Source organism: Sesamum indicum, linkage group LG11, assembly GCF_000512975.1.
Source record: "Sesamum indicum cultivar Zhongzhi No. 13 linkage group LG11, S_indicum_v1.0, whole genome shotgun sequence".
NCBI classification, from domain to species: Eukaryota; Viridiplantae; Streptophyta; class Magnoliopsida; order Lamiales; family Pedaliaceae; genus Sesamum; species Sesamum indicum.
In genome coordinates this window covers 6,817,641-6,834,054 of record NC_026155.1, presented here as the reverse complement: position 1 = coordinate 6,834,054, position 16,414 = coordinate 6,817,641, and the positions used below count along the sequence as shown (strand labels likewise).

At 33.6% G+C, this 16,414-nt stretch overlaps 2 protein-coding genes across 3 annotated transcripts; one reads left to right on the top strand and one right to left on the bottom strand.

Annotated features, from left to right (window-relative positions):
* Nucleotides 10,684–13,699, top strand: LOC105173454. Of its 2 annotated transcripts, none has more exons than XM_011095194.2 (3): nucleotides 10,684–12,204; nucleotides 12,704–12,947; nucleotides 13,047–13,699. In XM_011095194.2, the coding sequence occupies exons 1-3, from the start codon at nucleotides 11,123–11,125 to the stop codon at nucleotides 13,200–13,202; spliced, it is 1,482 nt and encodes a 493-aa protein (XP_011093496.1). In that variant the 5' UTR covers nucleotides 10,684–11,122; the 3' UTR covers nucleotides 13,203–13,699. The 2 variants fall into 2 exon arrangements, with proteins under 2 accessions (XP_011093496.1, XP_011093495.1); XM_011095193.2 differs by having other exon boundaries at nucleotides 10,686–12,204; nucleotides 12,704–12,965.
* On the bottom strand, nucleotides 13,584–15,327 carry LOC105173455 (60S ribosomal protein L37a). The gene is made up of 5 exons (XM_011095196.2): nucleotides 15,225–15,327; nucleotides 14,472–14,511; nucleotides 14,074–14,162; nucleotides 13,889–13,971; nucleotides 13,584–13,802 (listed from the first exon to the last, which is right to left on the bottom strand). Exons 1-5 carry the CDS (start codon nucleotides 15,225–15,227, stop codon nucleotides 13,739–13,741), a joined length of 279 nt encoding a protein of 92 aa, XP_011093498.1. The 5' UTR covers nucleotides 15,228–15,327; the 3' UTR covers nucleotides 13,584–13,738.

Sequence of the window (16,414 nt, the reverse complement as noted above, 5' to 3'; positions counted from 1 at the left end):
TCTGAAAAACAATCCTTAAAATTTATATTTCTTTATCTTGTGTTTGAATAATTGCTGTGTCTCTGCTTGAGGTACCTTTGCATTCATTTCTTTGGCATAATTACCCTACTTTACCTTTCCATTGGTTGATATATATATATATATATATAAATATATGCAGCATATAGTTGGATGGGAATTGCCTGTATGAGTACCACTTGACAATGTAAAGAATAAATTGAGGAAAGTGTACTTCTCTGACAATCTTTAGAATATTTATGGAGAAGGCATTATTTGCAGTTACTACCTCTGAGGTTGTGGCCATTATATTTGCACTATACAGCTTCTTTGGGATTTTGACTGATTAACTCTTACCCATGAGGTTCTGATATTTTTGGGCAATAGAGGATCTTAATTAATTGGTACTAAAAGCTAAAATTACACCTATTTTTCATGCTTTTTCTGTGAGTGGCATAATTTTTGGAAATTTGTTATTAGCTATTTCTCAAGATGTACTATTTTCATGCTATCAATTTTCATTTGTTTCCTAAGTGATATAAAACTTTTATCTGATCGAAACAAACTCATGATTTTTTAATCATAAGCGGCCCACAATTTATAGAATGCAATTTCTAAAATCAGACAGCCTCACTTTTATCATTCAGAATAGTAAATTTGTAAATAAAATCAACAGGCTTGTATGATTTTCTTTTTCTTTGTTAAGACGTATTCTAGAATTGAACGTCAATTCTTATTCTAACGTTGTGATTGCTGGTGATATGATGGTTCACATTTTTGTCTGTTTTTATACTACAAGTTACAGTTGTACATATTAACAATTGGGTGCTTATTCCCAATTGAAGATTCAAAATGTCAATTTGTTTCCCGAAATATTCATTTGCAGAAATTTTAGTATTTGCACATAAGTTATGACTTTATTTATATTATCGAAGATCGTCTTAATTTAAATATTTTTCACTTTTTCTTTTTTTGATTGATAACATTTGATCCCAAGATTCTGGGATTATTGGCATATAATTACATGTATAAACTCGACCTAATTGCTAATGCTATACTTCAATAAAAAAGATTTAAATTCAACGGGATAGTATTCCATATGAATAGATTTGGAATAAGTTACGTCTACATCTCCTAAGATATGATCTAATTATGATAGTTAGATTAAAAATTATAATAATTTCTTCTAAGATATGATCTAATTATGATAATTAGACTAAAAATTACAATAATTTTTTCTGAGGTTTGCACACCATTACTAGCCCAATCAGAAAAGTTTAGGAGTTATTAAACACCCTTATCTTGAAGCAAAGAACACAGGAATTTGGGGGATTACCCAAAATGGACAATAACATTTGACATACTTTTTGTTTCTTTTCTCCATCTCGTTGTATCATTTTTCTTATGATGTTATATTTAACTGTCTTTTCAAATCTTTCATTGACAATTTTCACCTTAAAGGAACACAACACTGACGAAGTGATTAGAGAATACGGACGTCTTATATGGAAGAGCATTTTAATTATAAAAAATGGTCAAATTATAGTAAAAATTTATTTTTGAAATATGAGATAAAATGCACCTAGTCTACCCAAAACATGTAAGATCGAATAAACTCTGCATTATTATAAAACGATCAGAAGAGAAATAGTATATCATAAACCTTAACCGTCTTTTTCATATATTCAATAACACCGTACATCTATTATTTATAATAATTGATTAAGTAACATTGTATTAATAATTTCAATAATATTTTACATTTAACAAAGTAAAACGTATAAATATTAGTTAATACTATTAATTGGTCAATCATTATTTCTCTTCATGACCCCTCTTGATTGATCATTTGTAAAGAATGTGCTTCGTTAAAATATTGTCAAGAAAAAATTCGATGGGATAAAAATTTTTGACTAAGGAAAAAGAATATATCATTTTTTAAGATACTCTAGGGTTCAAAAGGTTACGTTATGAGAATATTTCTGGATCCATATTTGAGTACTTGAGGATTCAAATATTTTGAATTGCCTCGTTAAAACCTTGCGAAGGAATACCCGATGGGAAAAAATCTAAGCTAAGGAAAAAGAGTACAATTTGTATGTGTCCCCCCCCCCTCAAAACTATAAGCATTCTTACTGGATGTCCTTTTCATCGACGCATTTTGATGTTATGGATGATTTTTTTAAATGTTGTGGTAGGTAAAACCTTTGTAAGTAAATCTGCCAAATTTTCCTTTGACTTCTATCTGCATGACATCGATTTCACCTTTCTTTTGAAGCTCATGTATATAGAATAATTTTGTTGAAATGTGCTTCGTCCTATCTCCTTTAATATAACCTCCTCGTATTTGAGTGATCTACACAACATTGTCTTCATTGAGTACTGTTGGATCATCTTCAATTTGTAATCCACATTTTTCTTTGATATGTACGATAATTGATCTCAGTCAAATACATTCTCTACTTGCATCATGAATTGCAATTATTTTTGAATGATTTAAAGATGTAGCCATCAATGATTGTTTAACTGATTCCCATGAGATTGAAGTACCTCCACATGCCAATAGATAATCAGTCTGTGATCTCCTTTTATATGGGCCAAAGAGATATCTAGCATCTGCATACCCAATTAACTCAGTACTTGATCCATATAGGTAGAACATCCCATATCAATTGTTCCACGGAGATAACGAAGAATATGTTTGATCTAGTTCCAATATCTCCAAATAGGATTGGAATTATACCTTTCTAATAAGTTAATTGCAAAAGATGTATCAGGTCTAGTATAATTTGAAAGATGCATAAGTGCTCCTATAGAGTTTAAATATAGCACTTTAGTACCAAGAATGTTTTTTTCAGGAGGACCAAAGGGACCATTATTATGTCAAGTGATCAAACAATCATAGATGTCAAGGGATGGGCATAATCCATGTGAAATTGCTCCATTAATTTCTGCATATAAGTGGATTGCTAAACAAAAATATGTTGTGACATGTGTTCAATGTAATCCAAGACAAAACTTGATTTTGCTAAGGTTTTTCATTTTAAATTGTCCTTTAAGATCATGTGTAGTTTTGGTGAGCTCTGTTGGAGTCCAAATAAGATTTAAATCATGAGTATATACTACAACTATAGCCAATTCGGTTGGTGATTTCTTAATAAAAATAGATGGGCACATCTCATTGTCTTCATATCCCTCTTTAAGAAGGTATTCACTCAGATGATTATACCTCATGCACTTAGATATTGCTTTAATACATACAAATACCTTCGTAACATAATAGAATAATCATTTCTTGGTTTCTTATTATATGTTTCCGACATCTTGAGCCCTTTTGGCACTTTCATATAAATATATTTGTCTAATGCTCCTAACAAATATGCGGTAATTACATCCATCAATTGCATTTTCATCTCTGTACGATCACTAAACTAATCAAGAATCTAAAAGTAATTGAATCAATGACAGGAGCATATGTCTCCTTGTAATCAATTCCAAGTTTCTCCCAAAAACCTTATGCAACTAATCATGCTTTACATGTCATGATTTCATTTTTTTTTCATTTCTTTTTATAAAAAACACCTACTTATATCCAATAAGCATAATGTTTTGGGTGTTTGGACTATAGGTCCAAATATTTCATGTTTTGCAAGCGAGTTCAGTTTGCTTGGTATTCCTTGATGATTTGCGGTTCAATTTCATCATCACTGCTGGTGATATCAAAAGCAATTCCAAATGCAAATACGCTACCAATAACGATTTTATTTCTATCCTATATTTTTTCCTGATTGTGAATAATGTATTAAGATCTCATTATTTATAAGTACCTGGTTCTCTTCAGGAGGAGGAGAAAATTTGGACATTAATTTCATTGCAAATTCTATGGATGTATGCTCTTCAAGAGCTTTATTTGGTTCTTCAAGAACTTTAATTTGCATTTTTCTCTTTCGAGGAGTTTTATCTTTCACACCACTACCCTTCGTGCTTCAAGTGGGATAAGAACTCATGCTGCTAGATTTGTTTATGATTCTTCACGGAGTCTAGTCCTTGTTGTTGCATTAACAGCTATGAGATTTTGTAATATTTTGGTTGTTGGTGAAAGCATTCGATAATTGATTTGCAATATTTTAAAAATGAATACTTCAAGTTTACATTCTTTAGTGTGATGGTCAAAATGAGATAACTTTGTTTCATGTCATGTGTAGACAAATATATTTTGTCATCTAGACAATAGGAGAGAAGTGTCAAAATAAAGTATTTGGGCCGATCAAATAATGTCTCGCAGTCAAAGATTCAAGCCAGTCAGCTCGTGCTCATGTACGCTCCAATCAAATCAAGATAAATATTTATTATACTTATCTCTTTAAAAATACAAATATTAAAGAGATAATATCAAGTTGACCAATCATATCATTTTAAATATATGATGTAGTTATCCCTTTAAATTAAATTATAAAAAAATAATACAAAAAGTGTTCAAGTGCATTACAACTCTACCTCTTTCACACCTATATAAAAGAGTTTTCGAAACTCATTCAAAGGACACATAGGGATGGAGAAAGAAGAGCAAAGTAAGGAAAGAAGGACAAATAATTCTCTCTACAGTTTTTTGAGATAAAAACATTCAAGGGCATTTAAGGCAGAGATAGACTCTTTCGCTAAAGGTGTGTCACAAATTATAGTCTTTAATTCAGAATTATAAGTTTTATGCCCTCGAATTAACGTATATCCAAATATACTCTTAAGAATATCCAAGTGGCAAATCCATTTTCAAATCATCAAATTTCAAGCCAAGACTATAGCGTTTAATTCGGAATTCCAGGCGTGAGCCCTCGAATTGAAGTTATAAAAATTCAAATTCAAGTCCTAAGGAGATCTACATGGAGATTACCCTTTGAATTTGTCAAGTTTTACAAGTATTACTTTTAAAGAGAAAAATCTAGGGATAGAATAGAGATTGTAGTCACTTGATATTTTAATTCAAATATTTTTTTTTTGTGATAATTTATATGTGTTTTGATTTTTCAAACACGATAAAATTAGTGCTCACACCATATAATTTCTTGTTGTGTTCAGGCATAGACCTTTCCCTCCCTAATGGACAAAAAACGAACTCATCAAATTGACATTCTTTAAAATGTAATGTAAAAAGGCCACCCGTCATTGGTTCAAGATATCTAATAGTGGATGGAGAGTCAAGTCCAATATAGATACCTAACCTACATTGTGGACCCATTTTATATGTTTTGGAGGAGCAATTGGTACATAAACTGCACAGCCAAATGTTCTAAGATGAAAAGTATTTTGGGGTTGACCATGTACAAGTTGTAACTGGGATTATTTTTTCTAAGTTGTTGGTTTAATTTTTGCTAATTATGCAGCATGTAATATAGCATACCCGCAAGCGAATGCAGGTAATTTTGACCTCATAAATACAGGTACGAAAATCCATTGTAATCTTTTAATAAAAGATTCATATGGACTATTGCTAATATATACATATGTTATTGGATGTTTGACATCAATTCCCTTTGATGAATAATAGTTATCAAATATTTTGAAGTGAATTCACTTGCATTGTCCTAACAAATTTTTTGAATTAAGTAATCTGAAAATTGTGCCTTTAATCTAGTTATTTGAGCAAGTAGTCTTGCAAATGCAAGGATCACAAGTAGACAACAAACAGACATGAAACCATTTAATAAAGGCATCTATTACCATGAAGTGTCTAAATGGACCACATGATGGATGTGTTAGTCCACTATCACCTTCAAGATGATGATCTGATAATTAATTTACCTTGTGAACAAGTATTATATAATATTCCAATTGGTAAAAGAATCTCTGGTTCTTTAACATATGATCATGTGAGTTTTTGGTAATACGATGCATTATTACTGATCCCAGAGGCCCAAGATGATCATGCCAAAGCTTAAAGACTTTGGGATTGGAACACATTTGGTGTGCCAATACAGTAGTTTTAATTATTCTCATGATCGTAAATTAAAACCTTGAAGAAAAAGCAGGCAGTTTGTCTAGTATGAGTTTTTGGATCAAACTATGAAATGATGAGTAGATACTCTTTAATGCCTTCATTAGCGGTCTCAATATGGTAACCATTGAGGTGCATATCTTTAAAATTGGGTAAATCTCTTATGAACTCGGATGAGTATAAAACATCCATTATATGAAGCTTAGTGCCTTTAGGTAGCACTATATTGACGCTTTCGGAACCTTTGATCATATCTGTTGGACTTGATATGGTGATGACATTTATTCTGATAAATGTTAAAGTATCAAAATATTTCTTATCCATAAGACAGTGTACATCCTTACATTATCTACCAAGCATAAGTCTTCACTAGTTCTATTGATATTGGTAAAACCATCAGAATCATCTATGTTCTAACACTGAATAGAATTTAATAAAATCAGTATAAATATAAGCATGTCAATCATATAAAAGTAAACATTTATTCATTCATTTATATATTTAGTAGTACTTTTACATTATTCACTATTTTTATCTGGATCCTCAGCAAAATTTACAATAGTAAAATCGTTGAGATTTTGGTTCTTAGGCTTAGTTAAATCCTCCAAATTAGTCTAATATGGAGAAAATATGTCCTTTATCTCTTTTTTTTTTCTTTTGTATCAGTTTATCAAATGTCTGGGTGTAAACATATACACAATATAACATCTACAAACTTTTATACATAATTGCGGGATAAATTAGTAACTATTAAAAATAAACTTTGAGTGAGTGAGTGGTATATATATTAGGGTCATGTCTATATTTTCGTATAAAGCGTGATATCCCAAGTAATCTTTATTAATAGTTTGTTTACTAGTTTTTTTTTTGCAACTCAGTACAATGTGGGTTGGCCGTAATAAAGCCTCAATTTCAGGTGATTGTAATATGGCCTTCAAGCTGGTGATTAGAAAATCACTTTGGCAACCCAATTTGTGATTGGTTTTTTCTTTCACTTTTGCCATTGATTTTATCTATTGCAATGTTCCTATTGCTCTCCATTTTGAGCTAATTTACAGCAATACATTGTCAGGTACAATAATTGCACCTGACACAAGTTGTTCTTTTCATTAGACCACTTCACCTTCTTTCCCATAATATTTCTTTGTTTGCTTCTTTTTTCCAAAAATAAAAAAATATAGCTTCTTTTTTTTTTTTGTTTTAATCTCATCGTTCATCTTCGTCGTCAAAGGAAAGGAATACGCTATTGTGAAGTATTTTCTTTTCATGTAGCTATTTTTTTTTTTTATCTCAACTTGTATTTTTGAACAGTTTACTTACCTTTGATGAAATCGATCGACCATAGAAACATGTAAATGAAAGAAAAGTTTGGAGACTCGGAGGAAGGCCCCAAAATAAATTGAAGCAATTTTAAATAAAGGGAAGATAGAGGGGGAACACCATGAGAGTATTTTTGTTAAAAACACCAGTGTAACACACCTTCCATTAAGTACTAACGAAATGAGTGTTTTTTTTATTGAGTTTTACAAAATATAGGGAGGGTTTTACCTATTTCGGAAACACAGGGGGGTAAAACGCATTTTAGCCAGAAAAATTGAAAAAATTAGAACATATGAAAATATAATAAATGTAGTCAACTTGATCAACAAAGTTAGTGGAGGAAGACCTCCTAGGGATAAGAGACATAGGGCTAAAGAGAGAGTCAGAAAAGGATCTTTCGTATATAATGCTGCATAATCTCAAATGTTATTAGCTCTGATACGTAGATCAAATAATAAAATGTAAGCAAAATTTTCTAGATTCATGGAGATATAGAACAACAAGTTATCATGCTTGCATATCCATCATTTGAGTCTCCAACAATTATTTCAATAATTACATATCCGGATTATAATTTAATTAATTCAGCTATGGGGTTGGGTCACCAACCCATATAGAACCCATCAACAAAATCCATTTAAAATCCATCACTAACTCATGATTAACCTACTTAAAGTCCATCACCAACTCATATAGGATTCATAATGAACTCATAATTATAGTGTATATTAATTCTTTTATCAATTCTATTATATTACTAAAATGACTTGTGATAAATTTTTTTATATGAAGAACTCATTTAGAACCCATTAGAACTCATATAGGACCCATAATTTATTTAAACAAAATCATATTGGACTCATATTAAAAAATATTAAACCCAAAATCCAAAACTAGGGGAAATTGGTTGAAACCATAGGTTTCCACCCATATTGCCACCTCTAATATATGCATATATGTGCACTTAAACACTTTCATTTATAAAACAGAACCTCTCTCTCTTAAGAAAAAACAGGACATGAAGATAAAGTAGAAGGTTGAGCAATTCCTTCTACTAACTAAGTCGTTTTGAGAATGAGGTAGGTATAGGTAACTGAAATTACATATATATATATGTATACTTGTTTGTATACTTGATTATAAATTATTACTTTTTTTGTTTGAATTACGTTGTTGGTTTCGCAAAGTTTTCATTATGTGCCTATCTGTAGTAAGGTGTAAGAAAGACGAATGAATGATTTTGTTGTGCTATATTTGATTGTTCAATGAAATTGAAAGATGAATTTATTGATGGAAATATTATAAATTGTGATAAAGTTATAACTTATCTAACAGAGAGCATATTCAATTGTTTATGGTATTCTGAATGATAATGATGATTATGTGGTTGATGTGACATGAAAAAAAATATGATTATATAGCCAGGTAACATGGCGCGCAGTGTACCGGAGCAATTCGATAAACGGATAATATACTATGCTGGTATATATACCCTGAGATAGTGTAAGGGATGCCATGTTTGTTATTATATTTTGTGCTGATATTGCTATACACTAGGGTAGTATGGGGATATCACATTCGATAGTTATTTTTATGTTATATATTATATACATTGACTGAAATGATGATTTTTGCCAAAAAAATCATTGGCTGATGTGCTCCAATTAGGGTAAGTATGGCATAAGAAAATAAATGATGATTTTGGATAAATTGTACTATGGTTGAATGTATGGTTATTGCCTATTGGTATTGGTCACTTTATGTATATATTGTGATTATATAATGAATACTTGTTGGTTGGTGTGATTGCATGAATTTTGTCTAACTATGTATGTATTTGTATATATATAAGTTAACTAGTTATACTTATTGAGTATACAACTTATTTTATGTCACTGTGACTATTTGATTTGAATCGTTAGCCGATCAACAATATTACTTGGTGGGGTAGCAGTGATGTATTGAGTTGGGAGCTCTAGCTCTACAGTTACATAGATACTAGACTTTCACTAAGTCAGTATTTCAAGTTCTTTAATAACTAAAAACTTGACTTTCTCCTTTTATTTATATTCATAAAAGCTAAGATTGATGATTAAATACAATATATTAATGACGTATGTCATTTCATGATGTTTATATAATATATTGCTGAAAATAAAAAATATCTTGTTGGGTTTAAATGTGAGTTTTTTATGAGATGGAATGTATTTATAGAGGGGGTGCTACACGCGACAAGTAACCTAGTGCACCACATAAGGATTGTATTATGGATCCGTCTCTTTATTTTGTATTGACCCATTTTGTTTTTACTTCTGGTGGTATGGACTATATCCTTTAGAAGAATTTTGATTTTTATTTTCCCATTGAAACTTATCTTTTACCACGTCTAGCACCAACATTATTCCATTATTGTTACCTTTTGTGCCATTCGCTTCAAGTGACGGCATGGAATCAATGGGGTGTGTGTGCCTGATGGTTTTTCATTAGGTGCTCGTTGTTTTATTCTGCAACTAGAAAACATGTGATTAACTTAGAATATTTTTATGAATCTTCTTTCTCGATATTCTTGTTGCAAAACTATATTAGAGGCATGAAATGTAGAGAATATTTTCTCTAGCATATCAGCATCCATGACTGTTTCACCATACAATTTCAGTAGTGAGGTGATTTTGAAGAGTGCAGAATTGTAATCAGCCACAAATTTGAAATCTTGCGACCTCGAGTCATCCTCCATAACGAGCTCTAGGGAGAATTTTTCGGACTTATAGTGCGCATATCTCTCTTTTAAATTATTCTAAAGGACAAGACGGTCTTTTATAGTTAAATATTTCATTTTAAATTCTTTATGACTGTGGTGTCATAAGAAAAATATTATTTTTGCGCAATTCTGTTGGAATGTCTGATTTCGTTGTTTAATTGTGTCACCAACACAACTTTCAAGTGAAGCTCGATATAGAGGATCCATAATAAATAATTATTACTAGTAATGTCTAAAGCAACAAATTTAAATTTTGTTAAACTATTCGATATTATATTTTTTACTAATAATAACAATCAATGTAATATAAAAGGTTAGAAACTACTCGATTTGGTAACATGTTGAAAGAGAAAATAATAAATATGTCGTAAACTTTCACTGTCTTTTTCAAATACTCAAACAACATCGTACGTCTACCATTTATAATAGTCTATTAAGTAACAATGTAATAATGACTTCATTAATATAAAATGTATAAATATTATTTAATACTATTAATGGTCATTCATTCTTTCTATTACTTTTATAACACACATGAACATATGAATTTACTATAATTTGTCAAATCTTAAAAATATGGATACAATTTACCCATAAGTTTAAATTTATCATAATGTCGTAATATAAAAATGAATGATTGAAGATTATCGGCCCACATCGCGAAAATCATGTAATATACATAGAATAGAAGCTGAGATGCAGAGTTTTGTGTTTTTGGTTTGTGTGAAGTCAAATGGGTCGTCTTCTTTCGCGGGAGGCGCAAATTAATGTTGCCCGAAACACCATTGATTCTACACCTCTGCTCCACTTCTTCCCTTCACTCTCTCGTCCTCTCATATTCAGAACCTCACAATCGTCCACTATAGGAACCCCGAGAGATGATAGACGCCACCATTGTTTTGAGTTTCCACCCACATCACGCACTGCTGAGCAAGCAAGAAAGACGAGACTTTGGAGGAAAAAGATTGAAACTTTGGTCCCTTGTGTGGTTGTTGGAAGGTGGAGGGATTTTGATTTGATTTGATTTGATTTGGGTTCGGTCTTAAATCTGTGTAATGCATCTGAAAAAGTCTGAAGAAGAACAAATCAGGAGAGAAAGCAGTGGCGTCTCCTCGGATTTCAACCCCACCCCACCTCTGCCCCCTGTTTCCCTTTACCAGAAACATTCCCAATTTTCACAACCTCTGCATTCATCTCCCCGCCAGCCATCTTCTGCTTCTTCCTCTGTGACTAGTCCTCCTACCCTTGAAATTCTAATTGATGATGAGAATAAGCAGGAGCAAGAAGAGAACGAGTCTTTTCCCCTCAAGCCCACCCTTTTCAAGAGACCCCATCTTCAGCAGCAATCCTCCGGTTGTCTAACCAAGAATCCAACTTTATCAAAGTCCCTTGATGGATATAGGGTTTCTGCACAGAACCCACATGCGAAAACTAATCTTTTCCGGAATGGGGCTCGGAGGTTCTTGAGCCATTGCCACCAGCTGCCTCTTCGCATTCATCTTGTCCTCAGTCTCCCCTTTCTATATTTTATGGTAACCTACCCTTCAAGGTCCTTCATTCTCGATTTCCTCTTTGCATTTGCCTTCTCCTACGTGCTGCTTTTCTCCCTGAATTTGACCGTTCCACGCCTCCCCACAATAAGATTGTTTTTTGTTAGATCATTGCCGGTTAAGATCAGAAAGAAGGATCACGTGTGCCAGCCCCATTTACCGGTGGTTTGGTCCATAGGGTCGTCGAAAACTGTGGATGAGAATGTGATATCACTATCGGGGAGCCATGTGCAGGACTATAGCAATGGGGATGTTTATGAGGGTGAGTTTCATGAGGGGAAGTTTAGTGGTGGTGGGGTGTATTACTATCATATGAGTGGGAGATATGAGGGGGATTGGATCGATGGGAAGCATGACGGATATGGGGTCGAGACGTGGGCAATGGGCAGCCGGTATAGAGGGCAGTATAGGCAGGGGCTTAGGCACGGTCTTGGGGTGTATAGGTTCTACACCGGAGATATGTATGCTGGGGAGTGGTTTAATGGGCAGAGCAATGGCTGGGGAATGCATACTTGTGCAGACGGAAGTCGGTATGAGGGGGAGTTTAAATGGGGTGTGAAACATGGCTTGGGACACTATCATTTCAGGTGGGACATATGATGCTTTTTATTGTTTCAATTAACAGTCTTGTTCGATGACTGTTTCTTATTGTTCATTTGTTTTATGATGCTTCTTGTTTGATATTTGAATCGCTCAATCCTTCAGCACTTGCCTACAATATTTCTTTTGGTTGGGTCGCACCTTTGTCTGAATCTTATTTCATCACCTAGTTTTCTTGTTGCTTGATGAAGCTCAATGTTTCGAAGAATAACAAGAAGGACGATCGTTTTTCTATTATAGATGTGGTTCGTATTTCATCACCTAGTTTTCTTGTTGCTTGATGAAGCTCAATGTTTCGAAGAATAACAAGGACAATCGTTTTTCTATTATAGATGTCGGTTATGATCTGTCCAATCGGGTGGTATCTGCTATATCTGCAGTTTCATTATGACCTCTTGAATCTTGATGATTCAGTAGCATCCATTATGTCATCAGGTCTTCCTTAAATGTGATGAATTCACCAAGTCAGACATTGTTTTGCAACAGGAATGGCGACAGATATGCTGGAGAATATTTTGCTGACAAGATACATGGATTTGGAATCTATTACTTTGCCAACGGCCACCGTTATGAGGGGGCTTGGCACGAGGGTAGAAGACAGGGTCTTGGAACATATACTTTCAGAAATGGAGACACTCAATCCGGCCATTGGCAAAACGGGAGTCTTGATGTGCCAAGCACACAGAGCACCACCTATCCTGTTTCCCGCATTGCTGTCAACCACTACAAAGTGCTCGACATTGTTCAGGCTTGTTCTTACATATATATCACAGTGTTCTGCAAAATTCATCTTTGGCTCATGTCTAAGAAGTTTTCATTCAACTTTCAGGAAGCCCAACAAGTTGCTGAGAAGGCTCAGGCAGCAACAAAGCTAGATGAGAGAGTGAACAAGGCAGTAACAGCAGCTGTCTTGGCTGCTAATGCTGCTAGAGTGGCCGCAGTGAAGGCTGTGCAGAAGAGAATGTATCATCCAATGCAAAAGTGAAAGATGATTTCTCAAATGCAGTGGTGGAAAGATTCTAGCACAAGGATTTAGGAAATTCAGAGTTGAACAATTTTTTTTCAAACTTTTGGAGGCTATTCTTGGAAATAGGTACGATATTTTGCACCGGTGCTAGGGGAAAACCCCTAAATCAATCCAGCATTAGGTGTGCAAGTAGCAACTGCAAAGAATTTTTTTGTTCTCAGATCAAGTCTTTTACTGGCATCTACTCTGAGAACACATGGATCTTACAATCCAAATAGGCAAACAGAACCAATCACAAAACACCCTGCAGAGGATTAATCTCATGTTCACAAATAGAATTGCAATTAGAAAAGCTAGAGTCCACAACTCAGAGCAGGCAGGAAAACAGTGAATATACCTTCAAAAAGACTTCATGATTTCATGGATATCATTAAATATTGCAGGAATTCGCATTAATCGGTATCAAGCTCACAAGAGTCAAGACTAAAGTAACTTAAAAATGAAACTGAAAACTTCAAAAAGGACAACAATGCCAAAAACCAACTCAGCTAAGTTTAACTCTCAGTCTGCTCCCTAAGCCTTCTGATGGTGCTCCTAACAGTCACAGCACTGGCAGTGCTGCAGAACAGAGAAACATGAGTTAAACCAATGAAACATGAATGTGTAACATCACAACATGAAACGACACTGCAAAAGATTATTACTTTAATGTGTAGGCGCCGCCAGCTTTCACTTTGCCGCAGTCTTTGCATCCCCAAATGCCAACAGCCTTCCTCTTCACTGCATACTGTGGCAGCAGCATTCATTCAGACACAGGAAGTATAACCGATCAAAGTCGCAACGAGAAACCAATAACCAGTCATGATATAAACTGAACATCTATGTATACCTTTCCGCAGAATTCACAGAAATACTTGCTGTGCTGACTCACTTCCATTTTCTTAATCTGCTTTCTCAAACTAGCACCATAACGGGTGCCTGAAATGAATGAAACACAGATCAAGTACCGCCCAAGTAATATACAAATATAAGTTTTAGATTAGTTTTAGCTCCAACAAGCAAAAAGCTAGAGTATTATTTCACAAACCATTAGAACACTTGCAATACTTAAATTCTATTGCTTGCCAACTATTTTAATGCTCGTGGAGATTTAACGCTTAGCACAAACATGAACACTAGAATTTTTACGCAATATTTACATAAGAACAAAAGAAAAATGTAAATGTTATTGAGAAAACAAGTAATTATAAGATCCGCAAAGGAAGTAATTACAAGATCAGCACGCACCATATTTCCCAACAATACCAACCTTCTTGGTTCTCTTGGCCTGCATAAATCAGAGAAGAATTTCAGTGGAAAAATACAACCATGGAGGACCACATAGTACGGCATACATAAAAGATTTATACGACCAAACAAAATTTACAATGAACAAGAAAAGCTACAAAGCTGCAATCCCATCAAGAACCATTAATTGCAAAACTACATGTTGAAACAAACAGATTCTGTATGAAAGCAATCAACAGTGTTTTACATAGCGAAATGATTGTCCGCAATTGATTTTTTCCAATAAAGTAACTTAAATGCAAATAATAAAAGTGTGAAATCGAACTATACTAACATGAACATCTAAGTAAAACTAAATGTTGCAATACTCCTTTTAAGCACACTCATCTCTATTAACAAAAAGATTGCCGCACATCAGTATGAGCTTTTCCACTTACAAATACATTCAACAATACCAAACACGCCTCACAAATACTGATAACTAGAACACAAAAGATAAAACACCACAAGAAACCACACCCGAAACAAAACTAAACAAGAAATTATTCAATCCAATCAACACCAAAACCATTAAACACATCCTCATAATACTGTCATTAATCGCAATTTCAAACCGAGAAATAAGAACAACCCTAATTCATAAGCTTCCAAAGCTCTTTACAGTTTGAGAAAAACATAAGAAAATCACCGAGCAGTAGATTATGCTCGCCAAATGTACGCGAGCGAGCTCAATCGAGCGAGAATGAGGATTACCATTGCAGATTAGGGCGACGGGTACGAAGAAGGAGCTCCTCGGCAAAAACCCTAGTTATTGTCGCTCTTAGTATCGTTCTCTGTATATATATACCAGAATTACCTGAGTGGCCTGTTATTAATCAGGCTTTCCGAGCCGAATCGATTGGGCCCAAATTCTTTGCTTTTGAATGTAATAGGCCTCTCTGGCCTGTTGTTTCATTCTCTCTTTGGGCCCAAATTCTTTGCTTTTCTAATGGGCCTCTCTGGCCTCTTGTTTCATTCTCTCTCTATATATATAAATACATATATATACACATTAGCAGTCCACGCACAAACGATTCGTGAACAAATAAAAAAAACTATGATAAAAATATTAGGGTAAGGTGCCAATAGATTAGGCCAAAATACAGACTCTCTTCACTTTGCAAAATCGTAGCTACACCCAAGAGGTTATAGTTGTAATTACAATGACACTTCCTATTCGATTACAAAACTTGCACAAACACCTTTTGAAAAATATTACACTAACACCCCTCATAGAATGTAGTTGTAGTTTGCAAAAGGTAGAGGAAACCCCTCAAGAGATGTAGCTGTAATTTTACAAAAAGTTGGGGTGTAGGTGTAAACTGCCTAACATCAAGGGATGTTAATGTAATTTATCCAAAATATTAATATGCATTAATCATTATGTTTAAATTATTTATTTTGGTCAATTTTAATACATATATAGCATCAAGCAAAATGATACAGATGTAGTGTGAGTTGAGGAGAAAGAAAGAAGTTTCTGAGAAATAAATGAGCAGTAAGGTGAAAGAGAAAAATAATTGTAATTGTAGGTTTATTAAATATATAAAAATTTGAGTGGAAAAACAAAATATATGGAGAATGGAGTGAGAGAAATATGTTTATTTTTTCATAAGAGGCGATATCCTTTACGATTCCATTTAGGGTATGTTTACCAGTAATTTGATAAAAACTAGTTATTCAGTGGGTTGATCCGATTCTGGGCCATACATTTAAGTAATTCTAATCACGCACAATTATTGTTGATTAGAAGTCGAATAGGACAACCCATTTGGAATTGTGGATTGCTCCTCTTTATGTTCTCAACTTGTCCAAACCTAGTAAACACACGAGTAATAGTCATATATATAATCAAAAGAATCTTGAAATCAGTAAATGACTTACAAATCAATCATTTATCAAAT